The sequence below is a fragment of the Camelus ferus genome, chromosome 5, assembly GCF_009834535.1.
Source record: "Camelus ferus isolate YT-003-E chromosome 5, BCGSAC_Cfer_1.0, whole genome shotgun sequence".
NCBI classification, from domain to species: Eukaryota; Metazoa; Chordata; class Mammalia; order Artiodactyla; family Camelidae; genus Camelus; species Camelus ferus.
The window spans coordinates 32327531-32352907 of record NC_045700.1 but is presented as its reverse complement, the minus strand read 5'-3'; the positions used below and the strand labels follow the sequence as shown (position 1 = coordinate 32352907).

General features: G+C 34.1%; 1 protein-coding gene across 1 annotated transcript in view; it reads right to left on the bottom strand.

Moving 5' to 3' along the window:
- Window positions 1–25377, bottom strand: part of GALNT13 (polypeptide N-acetylgalactosaminyltransferase 13) — a 462400-nt gene that overhangs the window by 4533 nt on the left and 432490 nt on the right. Inside the window, 1 exon segment of the mRNA XM_032479456.1 lies at window positions 10469–10603. Within this exon segment, the coding sequence (XP_032335347.1) occupies window positions 10469–10603 (135 nt within the window).

Sequence of the window (25377 nt, the reverse complement as noted above, 5' to 3'; positions counted from 1 at the left end):
AAAAAAATGGTGGAGAAACACTGCCTAGACAATTGTAAATTTTTTGGATTAGGACTACAAACACCCTGGACTGCACTGTACTGAGAAAAGAATGGAAAACAGGCTTGTGGTAGAGGATGCTTAATACACAACAAACAGGAAATTAAAAGAGCAAGGCTATTAGATGTGAAGATTTCAAGATTGAGGCCTTTGCTATTGTTCTTTTCGATGCTTGGAATCAAGCCATTTATACCGAAAAATGGATAAAAGAAGAAATGGCCAAAGATAGGCAAAAAGATAGTTGATTTATACTCATGATGCCAGAAATTATGTTCTTGGCTTATGAACCAACAGCCAACTTGAAAAAAGATACAAAATAAAACAAAGACATTTTTTCTAGAAAGTTCTAGTTAAAATCAATAAATGTCTTCATTTTTGTTACGTACCTGAGATCCTTTGTGTATATATGTCCTTTTCCCCAAAAAAGTCACTTACCCTTGTTTGCTTCTATTAGATCCTTTTTTTTAAATGTATATGACTTTAAGGACTAGATTGAATATGTTGTCAACTACATATATAGTGATAATTAAAAAAAACTAGTAAGTATTGTTCTTTCTAAAAAATGCATAAATATTTTATCTGAAGGAATTCATTAATAGTCAAAAGCCACTGCTGATAAGAACAACTAGCCAAAGAAAATTCCTCTTCAATGTAGTGGAGTACAAAGATCATTTTAGGGTCTGATAGCCCTAAGTGTGAATTTCTGTTCCCCAGGTTACTAGCTGTGATAATTTGGGCAAGCTACCAAATCATTCTGAGGACCTAGATTCTTTTTTTCCCCAGAAAATGCTTAGTTATACTAATACGTACTATGCTGTTTCTTCTACTGCTTAAAAAATTTGACTTTCCGTCAACTATCTAACTCTGATCCCTTGCCAACCTGATATGGGTGAAAATGTTAATTATGTTTATGGGCAACATTACTTATGGTAAAAATCACCTCTGATTAAGTGCATCTGCATCTGATAAACTGTATTATAATACCTAACAGGAAGCCAAAGTCTGGGCTTCTTTAAGTGCAGAGACTTGTAATTGTGCATGTTCCCCGGGGTTACAAGAGCTATGCCTACAGAGTTATTACAGAGATACTGTCTCCTTTGAGGCATAAGGCTATTAAGCCAGGATAGTTTCCCCACCCGCCTTATGTGGCTCTTGTCCTCTTGCACAGGGCTGTCACCTGTGGAGAAACTAGCTCCCATGAGTTTGTGTGAACCACTGGGGGAGCTGCTGCAAATTCTGAGAGAAGTAAGCTGTGGTTTCTGTGCTAGAATCTATAAGAAGACTTGTGAAACTAAATAGTTAAGTCTGAGAAGGCAACTTGGTGGGCACTGTACCTACCACGTATTGTTCCTTTGAAAACAAAGAAAATATATGCAAATTGCCTTGTATACAAGTTCTCTTTGTACAAAAGGTCCAGACGCATGTTTGGATTGCCCTTGTTTTGACTGTGGGTCTAATCTAAACAACACCCCTTCCCTCCTCTCCTCCCCTACTTCCATTCCCAGCCTTGTCACAAGCATTCCAAGCTCAACTGTGTCTTCTACTAACCTTTAACTGATTCATCTGAACCAGTGTAACTCCTTAACTTCCCATGTGTTCTCATAGTAAGGTACTGGACAACGTAATAGCCTTTATTTACAGGACAATAAACCCTTAAGATCAAGAACTAGGACATGTTCTTATTTGGACTCTTTACAAGAATTCCATACCAGTTTTTTGACTTGAACTGAATAATGATTCATTTTATTGCCTACTGAGAAGATAGTCACAAATCATACAAGTCAGAGATGAAGGTACAATTTTTAAAAGCTTTTATTATTATAATTATATAACTTAACCAACCACAAAGAAATGTTTAGAAATGATTTACTGCATGAAGTTACTGAAAATTACATCTTAGTCTTCAATAATGCATTTGCTTTAAGTGTTAGGTTAAAATAATAAATTCTAGAAGGATATGTTATGTCTGCACAAAGTATCTGAATAAAAATTAACAAAATTTAATAATTTCAGTGTTCCAAGAACAATCAATTTTTTGGCTATGTTGGTTTTTTATTGATTTTTTCAGCTCTAGTGCAAAATCTGTTGCCACATAGACATGGTTATACTTAGCCTCAAAAGAGCTAATATGTCATAATGTACTCCATCAATTATATTTAAGCATGTATTATATTTGAAATAAAGAAAAAAACCTGGAACATACCTATTAATGTATAATAACAAACACCTCTTAATATATACAGCCTCCAAATTAATGAGCAGCTAAGAAGTAAAAGACATAAAAATAATTCCATGGAGAAATAGCACATACATTTTTTTAACCACATTTTAAAGAAGTTGCTAGATTTCAATAACAGAACAAAACAAAAACACAAAAATAAAACTGCTAAAGTCTGCAACACAAACCACCAAAATTATTAGAGAAAGTAATCAGTAGAATTCTTAAAAATATTTCTAAAAATTTCCATTCTTGTGTAGTTCCTTAGTAGCCATTTTTGCAAAAGGCTATCATTACATATTTCCACAGTGGGCTGTAGGGAGCCATCAGCTACTTTGCTTACTGAGAGACAGGACTGGGTGATTATGTGAAGAAAAGTGTGGGTCTGTTTGACAAAAAAAATAATGAATAATGACAAAATCAAGTACAAGGGCAGTAAAAAATCAATCATTCTCGGCAACATACAATTTCTACTGGATAAGCAGGGAAAGCACATGTCACAATAATTGCATCCACAGAGCTGTGAGCCACATCCCTTTAGCTGGCTTTCATGTCAACTGTTTTCAGTAGGAGTAAATGAAGATAAGATTGAGAATACGGAGAAGAGCTTGAGATCAAATGATGAAACATTTTTGGCAAAAAGTTATTTTGGATAGAAAAGGCTATTGATAATATAGTGTTCATTTTAGTAATAAAATGCTCTTAGCATGAAATGAATTATTTTGTGAGTGCCTATTCAAAATCATTGATTAGTCCAGGGAGTTTTCAGTTACAGTCTTTGGATTCTTCATTCCTTTGCCCTACACCTGAGTGCATGCCAGGGAAGAATCTGAGAGATAATTTAGCTTTCAGGCTTTGCTTTATGTGGTACAGTATGGTACTCAGATTGTTTCCACCATGTTTTCACAGGTCTAACCTGGTGGCATTAAAAATGTTCCATATACACATTGCTACATTCATCTAAATGTCATTTAGGAAGTTCATGAAGAGAGCAAAAAAAACCCAAAAACGATCAACTCCATTTGGGCTCTTAATTTGTCCTAATTCTCCAAACAAAATTTGTGATTAGTTTATTTGCCTCTTTCTTGTTTTCCATCTGTTTCCTCCACAGGAACATAAGCTCCAGGAAGGCCAGGGACGATGACTACCTCCATCGTCCAGCTTAGTGCCTGCTCCCAGGAGGCACTCTACAGTTTGTTGATTGAAATACTTAGTGAAAGGCCAATGAAGAAAATAAATTAGGATAAAATTAAACCACATCTCTTGAGCAGCTTAATGGATACAAATCATTGGATTTTCCATTTCAGAGACTTATGTTCTATAGTCAAATGATAGATAAATGATTACAAGATAAGAAAGGTAACATTATCATATGTAATCAATTTTATTTGTGAATTGATAATGTTCACTATATAGTTGATTTGTTAAGGAGACTAGTTTTTTGGGTTCTTTTTTGTAAACTCAAACTTGAATTTCCTATGTATACTGTTTTAAATTTTTAGCCTTGATAATCCTCTACCCTTTGTAATTTTTTTTTTGCAGTGAACTTTTTTTTTTGGTAAATGTCATGTTAAAGCCCCAGGTGTTAGTGATTATGAATTTCATGTGTTATTAAAAAGAAAAATGAATTATAAAATTTTCCTTGGTTTAAAACAAAAATAAAACTTGATTTTACTTATACTCAGGAAATGTAACTCCAGAACATGAATGCAGTATAAATTTTTCCATAAAAAATATACTTGTAATATTTTGTCCCAGAATGTTTATTACATGAATGACAATGAAGAAAATTCAAAGAAATTTCACTCCAGATACTTCTAATTTCTTCTGATTTATGGTTTTTTAGAAATCTGAAACAACTCCATTGAGATACAAAATTATTTTTCATTAAAAAACAAAACCCACTAAAACATTTAGTGTTTTCATTTGTTTGAGAAAAAAAGGATTGTAAATTTTTTTCTGAGTATTCTCTCCAGAAGAGAAACCCACTATTAATATTTTATTTGTTTTCTAGTAATTTTTATCATTTATGCAAATATGCAATTGAGGTCATCCAGTTAAATATCCTTCAGTTTGTATTGTGGGCATCATTCTATAATTAAATATTCTAAAAACATAAAAAATAAACAATTTCTACAAAGTAGATTTGCCAAAAGTCATTTAACTTTTCCATTGGTGGGGATATCCAATTTGGCACTATTATAAATAATGCTGTGAGAAATATTTCTGAACATCTCTCTCCAAATCTATAATCATTTCTTTAGAGATGATTCTTAGAAGTGAACTCACAAGGTCAAAATGTATGAACATTTTAATACATATTAGCAAAATTTTAAAAACTATAATAATTATTTTGCAATAACAGCAGTAGCAGTTTTCTTGGGCTTATTATATACCAGATTACTGTTTTAGTGTCAATGTCACTGCATCTACACCAGTATTGTGTGTTGCCACTAAAAACATTTCTTGACATATGGACAGGATAAATAAATGGATAAAAGAGCATATATGAAATGATTTTTTATTTACTTATTTTGGATAGTTTTTTATTTTTATTGGCTAATTTCTATGTCTCCTATGCTGAATATTTTTATACTGGATTACTTTTTTTCTTTTAACTGCCCTTTTTTAAGCATACCAGCCCTTTGTCATATTTGTTACAAATGCCTCTCACAACTTTAGGAACTGTCATGTTAACTCAATTTTGAAGGCAATGTGACATACAGGCTGACATGCAGCATACTGCCAAATATCATTTCCTATAGCATTATTTAAAATACTGACTAGGAAACAGAGTAATATGGACCCAAAGTTAGTATTCATTTTTTATTATAATATACCATTACTTAATTTTTCTCCACTGAAGTATAAAGCATTAGGGGGATTTACAAAATTTTAATCATACTATTTTAAGATGCATAAGAAAAAATTAATAATTCCTGCCTTCAAACATATTTGTATATTTTGCTAAGACAAAATGTGTCATGGAATATCCCTAAATCTACCCTTTTAAAGATACAATTACTACTGAAAGCCAACTGGAATCAGGCTACAGAAACAATTTTCATGACATAATAAGAATCATAAAATTATAAAATTAGATCATACCGCTGCACTTTTGGATTAAAAAGCACTAGGTAAAATATTTGATATTAAAATGAACAAATAGAAGTGACTGCATGGCTGATTGAAGAACCAATCATACAGGTCTCAGTTTAAAAGATGCCATACTAAAAGTTTAAAATAAAACTCAATTAATTACTTTTGCATATAATGATAAACAAAGTAAGACTCAATTTGGACTACTACGGACATTTAATATCCAAGGCAATAGGATTTCTCCTACTGATCAAATACCAAGTAACAATTATTTAAAAATTAATACAATTAAGTCTTTATTTAAAATACTAAGTGTGAGCTCCTGACAAGGTGATCTGTGCGTTTGTTAGAATAGAAAATGAGTATTCTAAAAAAAAAAAAAAGTGTAAATGTTTAACAAGCAAAAACTAAAAATGCAATACTAAATTATTAAAATTTCTGTTTGCTAATTGATATGATATCACGGCTATGGGTCAGTGTGACTAGGGAAAGGTAATACTTGTCTAATATATACAGCCTTCAAAAGGTAAATTGAGCCTCTATTTTTATTAGGAAAGCTACACAGGGAAATGGCTGGGTTGGCAGTTATAGATGACTTACCTTAAAATTATATTCCCATTTACCTGCTTTCTGATAAAGGTAAATAAAAGAGGAAGCATTAAATAAAGTCTAAATATAAGCTTCTATGATCTCAGTAAATATCAATCCTACATATTTTACCTACTGAAAAAAATTTCTAATATTGTGATTTTGGCAAACATTTGATACAGATGGATATCAAATTCACAGCAAGTATTTTCTCAGTCAACTTGCTCAGTCACATGAAAAACAAGACTTATTTTTAGCATCAGATTTTGCTTCCTTTTTTTTCTTTGTTGCATAGTGTTTGTTGAGCATAAGTGTTCTGTTCTAAAATTAGATTCTCACACTGTATGTAGCTGCCTGGATGTTCAAAAGGAAATGTCATTATGTGCACTTATTGCAGTAGAATGTAAATTTCAAATGGATTGGAACGCAATTACAATGAAATAGAATAATATAAGAAAATTTAAATTAAAGAGAATGGATGGATGACAGATCTTTATAAAAATAATATTAAAACTGTTTCAGTGAGATGATATTTAGGGATTTTTTTCTTTTGTTTTAACTTTGTGGCAGTAGGCTTTCATAGCACCAAAATATTCAGGTATTTTATTCAGGAGATTCTAGACCAGGTGGGGATCTTCAGAGTTGCTAATGATGCTCAGATTGCCCCTAGGTTGAACATGTTTGGCCAGGTACAAAGTGATACTGAATTACATTCATGATTGTGTTATTTAAGAAATACTTAGTGTTAATTAAGAAAGTGGAAAACTCCATATTTCAAATCAAAGTTGACCAAAGACATGTATTTATTGCCGTGTGCTTAGTTTCATTCAAATAAAAGGTGAAGCAATTAGATATTAATTAATCATATTGCAAATATATATTGCTAAAGTTTCTAAGCAATTAGACCATACTGACAAAGTAGTTTCATGAATGCCTGTTTATCTAAATAGGCTTTATATATTGCAGAATATCTTTCCAATTATTAAGGAAAGGAGAAATTCTTTGTGAATAAAATTTGGTACTGAAAAATCAACAGTATTTAACAATTTCTTTCATATGTAGTACTGTACACTTAGCTAATCAGATCATTAATTATCATTTGAAAGCATCTAATTGTTTCTAGTTTTTCAGTGACCTCAGGAAGCAATGTAGTGTAGTGGAAAGATTGCTGGATTTAGTGCCAGAAACCTGGGGTGTACAAACCTAGACAAGGAATTTAAACACTGTAAGCTTTGCTTTACTGATATGAAAAATACAAATAATGATATTATCCTATAGGACTATTGTAAGAAAATAGATTCTTGCATGAGAAAATATGTATAATTATAGACACTCGGTAAACTTTATTGCCTTCTCTTCCCCTCTCCTAACCACCTAAGAAGTAAACAAACCAAAGCAGCCAGATAGACTCCAGTTTTGAGGCTTTATGATACTGTTTCAATTTTTCTCTGGATGTACAGACATTTCTGATCCTATTTATGACTTGCTTTTTTAAGATTGAAAGGACTATGGGAGATAAGGTGATGGACTATTTCAGCTGTTCCCACTGTGAGACTCACAATTGTACTGATAACTAGCTTTCTTTGATTACTTTATTAGGACCTAAATCCTGCCTCAGCTGCTGGCAGTGTGATCTTTGTGCTGTAGCTTCCTCCTGATGAAGGCTAATAGGAGAGAACTTTAAGGTAAGTTTCAGCTCTGTAATTCTCTGAACTCCACCAAGTTTCATACTGCTTTGAAAGTTCACCACCTCAGAGGTTTCTCAAAGAAGAATACATTTGTCCTTGATAGCCATAGATAAAGAACTGAATTAAAGCAATGGCAGGTGGCAGCCGTCGACTTTCCACTGGTTGGAATACGAACCTAGAGCTGCTTGGCAGTTACTCCCATTTCCCATCTCAGCACGTCTCATTCTTTTGCTCCGTTTCCCTCCCCCATCTCTCCTGGCAGCCTTGTCATTTTCCGAAATATATTTATGCCTTTTCCTAACTTTGCAGTACTTTTCAACAGTGCATATAAAAAGACTAAAGAAGATAAGCAGATGTCTGGCCACTATCTAGACCTGTCCTTCTCAAACTCTAAAGTGTATGTAAATACCCTAGGGATTTTGTTAAAAAATACACTCTGATTTAGTGTGTCTAGGGTAGTTTCTCAGATTCCTAACTTCTAACAAGTTCCCAGGTGACGTTACTAGTCCTAGAATCACACTGTGGGTAGCAATTCTGTAGACTAAAGTGATCACAAATCTAAAACTTAAAGAAAAAGGTAATTATAAAAAATAAATACTATATTTCAATTTCATTTAAAAAAAATTATCTCTTTTTTTTTTTCTGACTTCTTCACAAATAAAATCAGTGTTTTCTTCAAAGCTGAAATTTCCAGAAAGGCAGTGTGTTATTTCTCCAATTGTTCTATTCTTATGTGTCTCCTCTACATTTTGATTTATACATTTTTTAATTTGGCAAAAAACCCCACTACATTATGATTTAAAATTTTAAAGTTATACAAGTTGAACATCACAATTTAATTTTGAAAACATAAACATGTAGGTGAGTGAATTAAACTGTTAACATAGTTATCAAGATGATTGGATTATTTAAAAATAGACTTTTTTCAATATTTATGGCATATTATAAACTTTTGGTGTGTGTTTTAGAAACAAAGTTTACATGACACAAAATACTGCAATGCTCTAAAGATACTGCAATAGATAACTACTAGTCATCCCCAAATAGTAAATTTATGAAAAACATTTCTTTGTCTTAGCTGGAGCTATTTATTTTTTTTTTCACTTTTCTTTCAACTTCCCTTAATATTCAATAATCTTGCTACTGACTGATAAAAATATGAACAAATATACACCTAATTACCAATGGTAGTTATTTCAAGTATGAAGTAATTTGAATTATGACTACAGAAGTCATTGTCCACTCAAAAATTACAGAAAAATTTAAAGATTAGACATATTCTGAAAATCAACACTATTTTATGTTATAAAAAATATACTCATTCCCCTTTCCTTTTAATATATGCTAGATTTCTTTGTTTTTTAGCGCAAGCCCAGTAAAGTCCTGGTTCTTAGTGAAAACTAAAGAGTAATGACAGCAACAACAGAAAGTTTTACTGAAAAACTTGTGGGCTTTCTCCTTTATCTCTACATGTATCTGTATTTTTCCTCACGAAAGAGGTAGGGAGCTCAGGGTCCAGGGTCACCCACGTATATTATTGAAGGAATCAGCATCCATCTGGAGGCTTAAAGGGGGGTGATGGATAATAACAGTTGAAGAGAAGAACATGGTGGTCAGACAAAGATGAATAAGATATTAAGAAGACAAAAGAATCCGATTGGAACACACTGGTGCAATATAGGAAGGGTCCAGTGTGCTTGTAATAATGTCCTGGAAGAAAAGTACTTTGTGCCCAAGGAGCCTGGTAATGTGTAAATTTTAGAGCCCAATTTTAACCCTACACAACCAGTTTCAAATCACAAAAGAATTCAGTAAGTTTTCCTGATATTCCACTTAAGAAACTACAACATCATGCAAATTAAATTGACATTTGAAAAGTGTTTAAAGAAGAAGACTTTGTTAAGATACCAGTAATACCAACAACTTTGTAGACTGGTTTCTAAAATGTTCCTCTTGCAGAGTATTTTAGGCTTGCAGAGAACACTGCATTTGTGAAATGCATTTACCTCTACTGAATTACTTATTTTGTAAGAATAAAGTTTATTTCTCATCCCTAAATAAGTCACCAACCATTTAATCATGTGGAAAACATAAACCAGGTGACCAACCCATTTTGCTAAGCAGAGAGAACGGAAAGAAATGCAGTTGTTTCAAGGCAGCTTCTTTATGCAGAGGGAAATATTTCTTTTTTATTAGCTCCATCTGATGGTTGATCTGGTTTTTACACACTGCCCAGCTATAAATTCCCAACAGCAACTTTACTGTTTTTTGTCCCTCTCTCCTATCAGAAAACAAATTGTGCTATATTGGGAAGATACTCCTTAATTGGTTATGTACCTAATTAATTTATTGATCTATGAAATATTTACTGATATGAAGGATATCCATGCTAATCTTGTGGGCTTTTTTCTTTTTTCCTTTAAATTGAGAAGCATAAGTATCACAGATCACAACAGTTTAAAATTTTATATTTGAAAATTTGAAAATATTACTGATGCTTTCCTGTATGCACATCTTCACACAGGACGGACATACTTCTCAGATGAGCGTGGCTGGCCCATTGGCTAATTTATGTTGAGCGAGTACATGGTGAGAACAAATTTCAAGCACATAAAATTGACTTTATTTTCCTTATTCATGTTTCATACTAATGGAATAGTTTGGCAAAAAACTTATTTATGTGATATACTGCCCTAATGCTCTCAGAAATGAGCATGCATGCTTGAAAATACAGTTCTTCCATTGCAGAGAAAAAATAGCTTAGGATTTAAATGTATTTGAAATGCATAAGTGAGTCTAAGCATCAAATAAGAAGTAAATTAAGAAGATACCCTACCTCAGCATCATACTCCCATAACTGATTTCCTCTCATATGGTGGCATTTTAACATGATTACAGGTCCATTGAGTCTAGAAACGTCCAAGCACAAGTCATCGGTTCGGATTTCTTTGTCAGCAGTATAAGAAAATACCTGAAAATAAAAAATTCAGCTAATAAAATAGTATCTTCTTAAAAACAAAAAGTCACAGTATAGCAGATTTATCTGTGGAAGCTTTCATATCAGATAAACTTGTGTTTTCAAATGATCTCTGCTGTGTGATCTTGAGAAAGCTAGTTCATCTCTCTGCGTCCTTTTTCTCAGTTGCAAAATCGAGACAGTGTCATCTGCTTTAGGAGGTTTTTGTGAAGCCTCAACTTACCAACTAAATTATTAAATGCATATTATTTGTACTGCATTTCCTGTACTATACTTGCCTTATAAAGCTCACACAACAGGTTCAGTAAAATACAGTGTAAATTTCATGGAGTTCCGTAAAGAGAAGTCCCTGTTCCCACCACCACATGACCAATTCCCCAACTCTAGAGACAATGATGTTTTTCATCCTCTTTCTTTCCATAACATAAGTACATCACATAAATTTTATTAGATAATGTCAGCAGGTTTCTGAAGGTTGTCGAATGATCTTTAGGGATCTCATTAAAGGCAAGCACTATGCTTATCCCTCTCATGTGGTTTTGGCTGGGCTTGACTATAATTCTTCTCAAAATATCCAAGAAATGCCAAGGTGGATAGTAGACTCATTGTTAGCTAACTCAAACTGATACTATAATAATCTCTATTATTTTGTTCCTAGTGTGAATAATTTGTTATAACATTATTAAAGTTTCATGAAGGTTATTAAGTCCATGATTATACAAGTTGTTTTCTTCTGTGAATCATGATAAGCATGCTTTGGTAGTCTGTGGGTCTTTTTTTTTTTTTTTTCTCTCTGTAATGTCAAGAGGAAGTACGGCAAGGAAATTCATCTTGGAGTCTTTTTGTTTCCCAAAGCAGTCTGATGAAATCTCAGGAACTCAGCTCTACAAATCACTTATAAACTCAGAGTCCTAGTCTTTAAGCTGAACAAGTTAGTCTTAAAATGGTTGCCTGAACAGCACTGCTACTCAGGGCTTCTAGGACAGTCATAAGCAGTGGTGAGAGGAAGATGCAGTCAGTGATTGATGGAACCCAAGTACGTTCGTAAGCTAACATCTTAAAATGAAAATTTTCACGAAGGTTATGCATTCTGCTCAACCATATAAAAACTTGAGAAGGATATAAAGTTCATTTACTTGAACTATTTAAAATATATTACAGACTTGAGGTATGGAATTCAGAAAAAAATTTCCTATCTTTGACACTTTTTAACGTACATCCTTCTCATGGAAAAATGAGTAATCAAAAGAAGAATAAAGGCAACACATCAAAGAGAAGTATTTGTATCTTTCCCAAACATGGTTAGTAATTTTTAAATACAATTCCAAACATTTGATTAAATAAATGAATCTGGTTAGCATACCTTAACCTAAGGGAGGGTCATTTCTGAGAAATTTCTTTTGCCCATTATGAAATTATTTCCATGTGAGGGATAATTTTCACTTGGAAGTGGCGTGCTTTTAGTTGTACACAGATGCTAATGTAAAGGGAGACACCAAAGCATCCATATTCGCCATTAATTTTACAGAATTAGTATAATCATGGCCTGAGCAATAATTCTCTGAGGGCTCTCCATGATAGTTTGGCAATTTAAATTTTTGCCAGTTCTATAGAGCAGCCACAAAGCATTCTTTGTTCCTCAGTTTCTATTTTGATTCATTTTGGGGTCAACTAGTAGATATCTTAAGTAATTTACATTACATTTAAGAAAGATATTTGTAGAATACAGCCTAAGCCTATATGTACATATATGACATTATCTTTATTTGGACCTTACAATTGAAAAAGAAATTAACTGATGCATCTGCAAGCCATGGGGATTGCTGGCAAACACTGGAAGATAGAAGCAAGGAATAATTCTCCCTTATAGGTTTCAGAAAGAAAGTGCCCCTTCTGACACCTTGATTTCAGACCTCCAGGCTCGAGAACTGTGAGGCAATACATTTCTGTTGTTTTAAGCCATCCAGTTTGTGATGGTTTGTTACAGCAGTCTGAGAAAACTAATACACTTCCTTTTATTCCTTGTGCTGGTTGAAGCATTTAAGAGTCATGGAATCAGTTTTCCAAACTGTCATTGCAAACTTTGGAAAGGGAAGTTGGACTTTAGATTTCAGATGTATTCGATTGTGTCTCGGTGTCTGGGCTTAAAATTGTAACGTCCAGCTGTATTTTCCAAAAGCATCAGAGCAATAGTTTTGATAATCATTTTTCTATTTAAATATATCTTCATAAAGTGGTTCTTTACTGTGATTAGACGATTTATTTGCTTTTATGTATACTTCATTGAGGTCAGATTGATTTCTGTATCTGAACTGATGCACTCAAAAGAGTTTAGGAGTAACTCCACATATCTAAAAGATGATAGCCAATTCCAGTTTCAATTCCTTTCAGTCTTAATATTGTTTTCAGAGAAGGTAAGCTTTTTCATTACAGCCCACATGCATATAGTTTGCTCTGGATTTTTATTTTTGGGAAGTATGTCCAAAGGCATTTTATGATTCTTCAAATATCTAAAACTAAAATAACATTTAAACATATTTTAAGGACTGTGTGTGAATTATCCAAAATACTCTGCATTAAATTAGTGCTTTCACACAATGAAAGAACGTGTCAATATATTCTTTTTAAAATTGTATCATCCTTAAAATCCTAATGTTGTATAGCTGTTTCTTTAAAAATACTCTTATATCTTTTACCCCTTTGAAAAACTGCAAGCAGCATAAGCAGCCTTTCACAAAACCTTGTTGGAGGGGTGCATGTTGGAAGCCAAGGACACTGTGTTCTGTGTTACTGGGACCTGGACCACGCCTCCTTCAGCAAGAGGCTCGGGAACTAAACGCCCTCTGCTGGCTCTGTCTTGACACAGGGTTTCTTTCCTTTTATCCTTAGGTGAAATAATTTGCCAAAAGATATGTGTGTATTTAAAAGGCTCACAAGTGTATTTGATTCAGCTTCATTACTTATACAGGTTGTGATTTCCCTGGATGTACTTGTGAATTTATAAAATACTTTTCCTGTTGAGCTCCTCAGGACAGTATTTACTATAAAAGTTCACAGTTTGAACGGATTCTATATGTCACTCTACGCCAGCCGCCTCACTTTCCAGATGAAGAAACCTAGGTCACTAAAGTTACAGGGTTCCCCCACCTTGCCAGAGCTGCTTAGTCACAGAGGTCTGTCTGGACCCCAGGCTCACTGCCATTGTTCTGCCACTTGACTATACTGTTCCTTACATACCATTATGGAGCTTTGGGCCCCCAGGGCAGTGGGGGCCGGGGGTGTCCTTCTTAGGTATTTTAAGTACAGCCAATTTGAGAAATCTGTTCACAACTATCCAGAAGGATAAACTATAAGAAAATAAATATACCATGATAGTTTTTTCCCTCATTCTGTAAAAGCAGCCCAAGAACATTTATATTGAAATAAGAAGGAAAATTGTTTATCCATAAAAATTTGACATTTAGCAATGTGATTTATTTTTAAACAAGTTCTCTCTTACTGTATATCACACGGTCCTGAAATTAGCATGGAGAGTGCATAGATGGAGTTGAATTCATCAATGGGGATGCCAAGTAAAGAGACTTTTGCTCTCACACAGGAGCTTTTTCTGTCTTATTTGATTTCAGACTTTCTAGCATGTTATCTCAGTGGTTTGTGTAGAGGAGGGTAAAGAGAAGTAGGTAGCATCCAGCTGTGTACCCTTAGCTTACATGCCTATGTGATATCTATGGTCTTTTACAGTTTGACTGCTCTAAAAGACTGTTGTTAAAAACAGGTGTGTACCTCAAGTTCAGTATTTCCATCTTGTCCTCAACATCACCTATGAAGACTAACTCTTTCTCCTTTTACTTGCATGTAACTATATGTAACAATTTGATATTTCCCTGTTTGTGCTCAGCAGGTCCCCTCATTCTTCCATCCCTTACCTGGTATGTGCTGTTCATTACCAGTAGGACTACCCATTCCACTTTGTCCAGGAAAAGATCACATCCTTAAAGTCTTAGTAGATTCTTCAGTCTTCATGTAGTATATTGTGATTAAACTTACCCAGATAGCTTATTTGCACTGTATTGCAGCTATGGAATTATCTCTATAAATCTTTGGAGCAGGACAGCATGAAAACAGTGGGCTTTGGAAAATGACACAGATGGGTTTGGGACCTTCCTCCACACTCATCAGAATCACAGTGCCTGTGAGCCATTGTCAGAATTTTAGCTTCCCCATCTGGGAAAAGGGATAAAGATGCCCCTTTTTTCCTGAGATGTTTCAGAGGTTGAATGAGGTAATACATTCAATTCTAAACACAGTACTTAACCCACCTAACATAGTATTAGTTATCATCTGTGCAAACTCCAGGCATATAATCTACATTTGATTACACTGTCTTGTCTTTTTGTTTTATTTTTTAAAACTTGCTGCCCCAATAACAATGTTAAAGATATATTTTGAATACCTATGGAGACAGTTCTAGGAGAAGATTATGTGTCCAGTAATTATTTATTGAATTAATGAAAACAGTTTGTTTTTGGAATTCTCTAGTCCACTCCACTTTGTGGAAAACAGAGCATGAGAATAAAATAATATAATAAGTAGAATTCACTAATACAGTAACAAAATGTGACCAATACTACTATTTTCTTTCTACTTCATTATTAAATTCTCCCATTTTAAGCACTACTGATGGTAAAGTTTATGTATGTTTAATATTTTGTCTTGAAAGGTTTTAAAGGACGTCTACAATTTGAGAAATCTATTCTTGAATATTTTCCAAATATTTACTCATGTTTTACTATTGTAATATTGAAGAATATAAGTTGCAAATTTAAGCTCCATAGGAATTCCTTCCAAAAGAAACCTCACTAGATCATGCTTGCATATACAGATATTGTTTTTCAGATTCCTGTCCCCTGGTGTACATGCCCTGTATAACACCCTGTATGTGACATCATTTCTGAATATATTTTTACTGGTATTTTGCTAAAATTTCAAAAGCTTTTCACATATATTGTATTATTAAGCATGTCCTAAAACTGTAGTATGTGGCATATAATTAGAGAAAAATTATTAAATATATTAAAAAGTCTCAAGAGGCAAATTATAATGTCCTTAGATAGCACAAAGATACTCTTATTAATAGTTATAACTGCCTCTTATCTATAAAGGTAAACTATTAGTTAATTTAAATTAGACATAATTTTAAAAAATTCACCTCCATAATATTACTACAACATTTGCACCAATGCAATAATACTGAATTTTTCTAGGTGGTTTCAAGCTTAAAGAAATCCTACTTATGGCATTTGTCATTGCTGCCAACTAAGATCAATTTAGTTTGGCTTCCTCCGAAAGCTGACATTAAACAAGGATTTAAGTGCGAGTGGTCTTAAGTAGGTAGATGATCCCAAGAAAGACTAGTCGGAGTGCAGGGAAGGCAAAGCAGCCAGTAAAGGGGACGTTACCAGTTCGTTACACTGTGCGCAGCTGGGGCTGGATCCTGCTGCGGATCTCTAGGAAACAGTACAGAGCAAACCTCAGATTCAGTTCCCTGGAAGGGTGAAGGAGCTGGGATCATTATACCACCTGCCCTCTGCTTTTGCTTGAGGTATGCTTCCAGGAAGTAGGGGTGATTAATCCCCCAGGTGTGACTATTCGGGCAAAGCAGTCACTGGCAGAGAAAATCATCAGGCAAAGGAACAGAGATTCTGGCCTTTGGATACTGGGCTGGAAGTAGGTGGAAGGAGAGACACTAAATATTTTGGGATAACTTGCTGTGTGCTTGGCAAGATAGCAGTCATCTTAAATATTAGTATAGGAAAGATGATACAGTACAAATCATAAATTATATGTTTCTTCAATAACTTTTCAGGGTTAGCATGATCATTTCTCTTTTTCAAATAAGGAATATGAGGCTTGAGAATGATAAATGAATTCCTAGTCACTCAGATTGCAAACGGGAGAGCCTACCTTTGAACTGTGGTCTATCAGGCCCAAATCCCATGCTCTTTTCACACACTTAACATTTCTTCTGGAACATTTGAAAAATTAAACTCCAATCTTTATCCAGATTTCCCAACTTTTTCCTTAAAGATCCCATATGACCCCATGTCATTTTTCCAGGATCCCACCCAGGACACCGCATTGCATTCAGTGGTCGTATCGCCTTAGCCAGCTCTGACAGGTGCTTGGACTTTACTCTTTTTTGATGACTGGCAGTTTTGAGGAGTACTAGTTAAGGGTTTTATGGAATGCACCCCAGTTTGGATTTGTCTAATGTTCATCTCATGGTTAGATTGGGGTTTCAGGTGTTTGGGAGGAAGATCACAAAGGGGAAGTGCCATTCTCACATTTTATCAAGGGTACATGGTGTTAACGTGACTCACAACGTAAAAACTTGACCACCTACCTAAGGTAGCACCTGCCACATTTCTCCACTGGAAAGTCACCACCACCCCCTTCTGTGTTCTACTCTTTGAAAGTCAATAAGCACAGCCCTCACACAAGAAGGGAGGAGAGTTAAATTCCATATTCTGGAAGGGGGGCTGTCTACGTAAACTCTTTGGAATTCTTGTCTATAGGAGATCTCAGAGATCAATATTAACATGTCTCTAAAAACTTCAGTCTAAAACTCGAGGTCATGCTTTTATGTCAGATTTATATGTCATACCTTAAGATTCTCATAGTGAAAAATAAATCTGCCTCATGGGCCACTGTTTCACTCACTGAATGAAGAAAGTTCTCTTTAGTGGGCAGATTGCAACGTGACCATTTCTACCACCTAGAAATGGCACTTGGTCTTATCAGTGTAAGATGTGGATTGAACACTGGCCACTGTGACCTACAGAGACCACTTTGATTATTCTTTGGTATTGCAATGACAATAAAATGCGACTCTGAATTTGCCAGACGTTGTTTTTTGTACCTCTTAAAACAAAATAAACAATTTCTGTATATCCCAGCCGGATACCTACATTTTACTTCTTTTAAATAAAAAGAACATCTCAAAATCTATTTAGAAAGTCAGCAACTAGAGAGATGTAGTAGTAATACATCTGTCTGGTAGGTTTTCATTAGAAGACTAAGATTCTCTATTAGAGGTTGGAATGGACGCTAGGCTGTTTTCATGGTAACCCACTGAAGCTTTTTTTCCTTTAATGGAAAGGTAGCATTTCTGTACATACCACATGTAGCTTTTTGCTCAGTATTGGATCAAGTCCTTTGATAACAGAACAAAAGAAGTGAACTGAAAAAAAAAAAGTTCTACAGTCTGTCCCTGCTTGTGGTGAAATTATACTTGGGTCCTAAATAACAAGAATAAAAAGCCCCTTTCATTTTGGCCACATTCACCATGTCATTTTTAATAGCAACAGTGCATGCACAAGTATTTTCAAGAGGTTGTATTAGAAACAGGTGACAAGCTAGCCTTTGACAACTTTTTCAGTCTGAACCTCATTGTTTCTTTTGTCCCCTCAAGTCAGAATTTCCTTGCTCGGCATTTACATTCTATTAAAATCTTAGTTCCACTACTTATAAAACTTAATTTTCCACTCTCCCTAGTCCAGGCCTTCTACTCCATTTAGGCCAGTGTCTCGCTGTCCTCACACACACCCCATTCTCTGTGCTCCCTGACAGCTCTGCGAAGCCTTTTAGGCCCACCCTGTCCTTATCAGATCTTTTTCTGAATGCCTCTTGTACAACAGTACAAAAATTCTTTATTTCAAGAATCCTTGTTTTGTATTCCCATTGAGACTGAGTGTAGGGACTGTATGCCTATTCACTTAATTTATAATTGATCTTGTTAAAAGTGGAAGTGGATTTAAACAGAATTTTACATATATATTGTCTATATAATGTATATTCCTACATAGAGAAAGATAAAAGAGACAAAATCTATCTACAAAAACAATGGTAATATAATAAAAAGAATCCAAGTATGAGGTCAGTATAAATACTTGTCCACAAAATATGATTCATTTTATAATCAATATTATTGAATTATTGTCTCTGGGTGAACCATGTATTTGGAGTAGAAAAGAAAATAAATCTTTCTCAGGAGGCAAGCAACTCTTTCCAATACTTAGTGCGTCATGGAATTTTCTTAGGGGTACCCATGGGAAGGACTCTGTCTTGTAACAGGCAGCATTGATCCGACTTCCTTATTTACAAAAAAGAGCTCAAGTTTTAAGTGTATATTTTTTATTCCTTTTGGTGCCCATATATTACTGGGTATATATACACTGTTCAATGAATTCTGGATTAACAGGTTTCTTTTTTTTTTCCCTTTAAATCATTAGGTTTTGGTAACTGGTAGGTTGCTCAAAATTTTCACATTGCTCTGAGATATCTTCTAAAAGAATTTGTTTTCTAATTTTTCCCCCTAATTTCAAGCTTTCTAAATTCATGTCCCCTGTCACCAGACCACAGATTTCACAAACATCTGGTCTTACTGCTCTTGCCTATCCAACAAAAGAGATAAAGAATATTAACTGATGAACATCCAGTTCAACCATATCAATTTACAGTATTTGAAACTGAGGGCGGGAAAGGACAAGGGACTTCATAACACCCCTGCTATGGACTGAATGTTTGTCCTTCCTGCCACCCCCAATTCACATGTTGAACTGTAATTCCCAATGTGATGATGGTATTTGGAGGTGGGGCCTTTGGGAAGTAATTCGGTTTAGATGAGACCATGAGGGTGGGACCTCATGATGGGATTAGTGCTTTTATAAGAAGAGACCAGAGCTCTGTTGCTCTCTGCCATGTGATGAGGAAGCAAGAAAGTGGGTGTGTGCAAGCCAGAAAGAGGACCCTCACCAGAACCCAACCATGCTGGCATTCTGATCTCTGACTTCCAGCCTTCCAACGTGAGAAAATAAATGTCTGTTGTTTAATTCACCCAGTCTATGGGATTATGTTGTAGCAGCCCAAGTAGGTTAAGAGTCACAGAGGGATTTTGACACTCAGATCTTCTGATATCATCTTGACTTCTCACCAAAGCTGATTTAGATCAAGTATGGTGTAGTGTAGTAGAGTATCTGAAGTATATAACCTAATTATGATTCCTTCTTATTGGGGTGGTTTTGAAAATCATATTATATATACATATTTAAAGCACCTGCAGATGTCTACTCTAGGAGTAGTGTTCAATATAGCTTCCACTCCCATCACCTCCATAGGCTGCTGGGACCAGGCATTCATGGTCTACCCATAAAGAGCTTAAAACTAATAATAATAACTAAACCAACTCATACAGCTGATCTGTGTTTTAATTTAGTGTAGGATGCAAATAATCCTAGAAAAATATGGAAAAAAATAAATGTTCTGTGCAAAGGAGAAACATTGGCATATTTCTGTATAAATAAAAGCAATAGTTTTTAAAGATGAGAATAGATTATTAACTAGAAGAATTACCTAATAAAAATTAGGAAGATTTGTCCTTCATAGTTTATACAGGAAAATGACAATTATATATTAGATAAAATTCCTTTTTAACAAAAAAATATATAATTAGGGCCATTAAAATATGAAAGATATTGGTTGATATCTTGTCACTGTTATTATGTGTACATTTCTAACAAGCAAAATATACATGGGATATATATAGTTAGTAGTGAACAAATGAAATATTTAAAACATTTTGTTTTTAGCCATGTTCTTGCATTTGATTAGTCTCACTTTGAGTTATCTTCAATAAAATCTTACATAGGATGACTTCTTTTAAAAGTTGATGAGTTTAAACAAAGAATGCTTTAAAAATCTTGGTGCTATTAAAAAAAATCTTGGTGCTATAAAATACTATACCTGACATTTTGACATTTGACTTGCAGATTTCTTAGATTTATTTTCCTTCTAAATTTTGTTTTCTCATCCTTGCATTAGTCAGTCAAATATTTGAACATAAATTTCTTATCCAGTTTTATGTTATCTAGACTTCATTGTGTATCTTTTTTTTCCCCCCAAAACAAGTTTTCATATTTGGAAGGAAACAAAAAAAAACCCTAGGAATAATACCCTTACCTGTTACTTTCTTCCAATACTGTAAGAATTTAATAACTAGGATAGAATTGGGAACACAGTAAGATAAAAATATTTCAGGTACAGCAAAGCAAATAATCATGAGTTCTGTGTGGCTTCTGCTGAATATGAAGGTGGACTAGGCAATACTGTTAATTTGGAAAACACAGACATTATTTGCCTTACTTAGAAACTAATAAGTGGCTTTTACAGCTAGATTAAGCCAAGATAAAATTAGTTTATCTATTACAAAGTGCTTCAAATGGTAATTTAAAATAATTATTTATGTCCTCAGTAAAATTTAGGTACACACACATTTAAGGGAATTCTAAGGGAAAAAAAGAGAGGATCACTTCAAAAGACCTTAATATTCTTCATATATAGTAGATTTTTGCATTCATACCATTAAACATTTAATATAAAACTTACTAAAACGTTGGCCGGAAAATAATTTGAACAAGGAAGCAACTCAGGGTGATGATTAAGACGAGTTTTGAGTCAAGAAGAATTATGCATAAGACAGGAAAAAAAGTATTTGAAGATAAAAGGAGAAAGGAATGAGGTTTAGAGAGTGAAGAAATACAGAGAAAGATTCTGCTACAACTGGTAAAGTTGGGGACAAGCTGGAGCTTTGGGAAAACTATACTGAAAATGATCACAGTGACTCAGATATGAGGCAATCAAGACCCAGATTTGGAAAGTATAATTGTTAATGAAATAAAAAAAAAGAAATAGGTAAAAAGGATAAGCAGAAACAATCCACAAGGCTTAGTGCCTAGTTTGAGAAGGGAAGGGTGTGATAAAAGATGAGCGGAAAATGTAAAAGATAGATGAATAAAAGATCGAAGGATAAAGGGCTTTGGATGAAAGATGAGTTAATTATTGATAGACATACTGAGTTTGAGGCTAAACTTGGTCATTCAAGTAGAAATGTGCATTATTCAGTTTGCAACAATGGAGTTGGTATGACTTTGGAGCTCCATACAGATAAATTAGAGGGGATTTATTTCCTTGGAAAATAAAATGAAAAGAATCAAGAATAAATAGAGGAGGGGAGGGTATAGTTCAAGTGGTAGAGTTCGTGCTTAGCATGCACACGGTCCTGGTTCGATCCCCAGTGCCTCCTCTATAAATAAATAAATAAATAAATAAATAAATAAATAAATAAATAAATAAATAAATAAATAAATAAATAAATAAATAAAATCTTAAAAAAAGAATAAATAGAGTAGCATGGAAATAATGGGCTCACTGACTTGTACATGCATCCTGAAGATGCTGTTGACACCAGACTGATCCCATGAGAGCAGGCCCTGCTGAGACTTACTTGGAAGGAAACTAACCCTTGTATTGATAGACTCGAGGAACAGACGCCTCATGATCCCCTGAAAAACTGGGTCAATGTGAATGTCCTCTTTCGATGTTTTCTCCTATTAACATCATATACTAACCTCATCTCAAGTGTCTGTTATAGGCTAGGATAACCAGGTTTTGTTGGATGAATGACTAAGACAATTTACCATTCCATCCTCAGTGTATTTTAGTCTCCCAGTAGGAGCATTAGCCGATGAAAAACCAAAGAAGTATTCCCAGCCAAGCAATAATGAGACTGAAAGGCTCTTGGAATAATTCCTACTTCTATAGAAGTTATAATAACTCTGCTCTCTTCCAGCTAGCATGTATCCAACTCATTTAGACATTTAATGAATGGTACATATTCCTTTTTCCCCACAGGCCATTTAGGATTTTACTTTGTGAAATCCCTGGTGAAGTTTAATTCCATTGTGCAAGTTACTAAAAGGGGACCAAATTAGTGTAGAAAAGGCTTGTAAGTAATTACAGTACTTATAAAAATGTAAACTCTAAAATGAATACATATCTGTCGAATGAATATATCCATTACAATCTATGAGTACATTAGAATACATTACTAAAATAATTAAGCTTTCTCTAGGAGATGGTCTGTAATGAAGAGAGAAAGTATTTGTTTACTCTCAAAATTCATAATACACCTGTCTTAAAGTTAGATTCTTCATAAGTGTAAATAATCACATTTTAAAAGAAGAGGAGACATTTGTATGAAAGTATGGATAAGACCTAATGATCTCTTCTTCATCTTGGCAGACAACAGGGTTTAATAAATGGCTAGCATGCACTTCCCTAAAGGCTTGCTACCTTGAAAAATGGCTCTGAATAATTTACTGCAATAAATTACGTGGAATGTTTCCATGTGCTTTCTAGCTCTCTCCAAATGAGTGGCTCCAGGGAGAAAGAGAAACATTATAAATGCATTTGCTAAAATGTGAGTGTTTTCCATCATTTTATAATTTTGTCTTTACAAAGAGTAAATACAACATGGAAGAAGGCTGCTTTTCTCCCTATTTTTGATTAAAGATACATTAAAATTCAAAGGAAGCATCATTGGATTTTTAAAACTTTTATATTGATACTTGATATCAAAGTAAAATGGTGTTTTATAAATATTACATTAATCTAATTTGTACCCAATTATATAAATTGTAATAAAAATCAGTGTCAATACTTGAATAGATCTAGTGTATGCCCAGTGAGGCTAAGACCTAGTCACCAGTTTCCATACTGGCTCCTTTATGATGATGTCTGTGTCATGTAAAAGCACCTCATTAGAAAAGAATGGTATTTTGACATCAAAAAGAGAAAAAAGGCAAACATTGATTGGGTCAATAAACTAAAAGTCTGTATGTGAAAACACAACGTGAACAAAATGTCGTCAGAAAAATATCTGCAATGTGTATGACAAAAGATAATCTTACTTAATAAAGTGATTAGTAAATTCATAAAGTATTAATGCCAATTTTAAAAATGCTTTAAAAATGCTTAAAGGCATTGATAATGTTAGAAATATGATTTAAAGTAAGATAAACTATTTCTCCCATACTAAATTGGCAAAGATGAAAAACAAACAAAAAAAGTATGACACCAGTTAGGATTGGCCCCTGTGAACACAGTCCTGGGGGAGTGTGGTTGGGAATCAGTACAGATGCAGTGCATATGGTATCACCCGGCTCTAGGTTCTTACCACCTCAATCACTTTATTCATCTCAGGGCTTCCATTAAACTAATGAGTAAAATCAGGATAACACTATGCACTTCATATATTGTTGTAAACATCAAAGGGGGCAATTAATGTTAAATGTACATCATAGTGCCTCTTCCTGTTTTAGCTATTTGTCCTATTGGTAAAACGTTAAAGAAGACGATATGTCACTAAATATTAAAAGTCTTTTAATGTTGCATAACCTTTGACCTAGCAAATTTGCTCCCAGACATTATTTGTAAAGTAGTAAATATGAATGGGAGCTCACCAGATTTTAGCTACAAGGGTATCATTGAATCTAGGCTATAACAATGAAAATTCACAGATAATACTGTGGATTAAACAGTAAGGGATTGATTAAATAAATTATAGTCTATCCATTAAATATATGCCCTGTTTAGGTTAAGAAGTTGCTAGCCAATAGGCAGCAGAGAAGAAACTAAATTACTTGGGTTTTAAACAGTGAGTGTGTCTTAAGTTTGTGAGTGGAGCAGTATTTGACCAATAGTGCAATTAGGACAGTATTAGTGAATTGTAGAGGGATGAATATGCACAGCGCATGCAGGGAACGAAGAATTACGAGATGTGTCCCAAGCACGAGGAACTATTAAAAAATCAAGGGAGACTAGGCTGGAAAGCCGAAAGGGGATGAAATTATGAGGGGCTGTGTATATCAGAACTAGGGAATCTGTACTTTATTTTTAGGCAGTGAAGAATTGCTGGAGATTTTAATCTGATTTTAATTCTAATGTAGCATGTATGGTATGTATTTATGGAATTGATATGATATATGGAAACAATGAGTTTTGACCACAAGGGTGAAAGAAGATGTAGGCTAGGACAAAGAGAGAGGTCCTGGTTTTAAAGGAACTTAGAGGGAGAAGTCAAGGGAGATTATTTTCATAGAAATATAGGATTTGGGGACCAATCAAATTATAGAAATGAAGTGTATATGATAAGATTTTAATTTTGGATGATTGTGTGAAAGGGAAGAAAAATGCATTCAGTCTGGTTTTGAGATATCTGTAAAGATTCCCAGTTATTAATTAGCAGTAGATCCCAGAGGTCAGGAGAGAAGTTGGGGGTGAAGTTATAAATCTGAGTCATTAGCATTATAGGGGACTTGGAACTGCTTCTAGGAATCTGTGTCATCTTTTCAGAAGTATAAAAAGACAATCGGTAACTTCTAGTAACACACTTTGAAGCAGTAAATTGTTCTTTCTTTCACTTGTAAAAGTTTATGTTCAAGTTTTAATCAAATTCTTCATTTTCATTCTTTTGAGAATGTTTAATGATCATCATGATATTACTTGCTAATGAAAAGAAAGCATTTCAGGAACACATAGGAATGGACTATTGAATTTTGTCATTATCCTTTGAGGTAGAAGACTTTTACTACTAAGGTTTTAAAGAGAGCACCTCAAGATGATCAAGTGGTGAATTTCCTAAGAATTATCCACTTGCTATCTTGTTTTTTACAGTGTTCTGCTACAAAAACGTCCGCACATCCTTTTCTCTCTTTACTTGACTGGTCTTCATTAGGTGCCTACAATATCCCAAGCACTGGGTCAGGTGCTATTAGTGAAGAAAGTTGAACATGCTGGATATCTGAATGTCTAAATGTTTAAGAAAAATATTTCCAACAACTACTGAAAAGTAAATTTCTTCCTGATGTCTC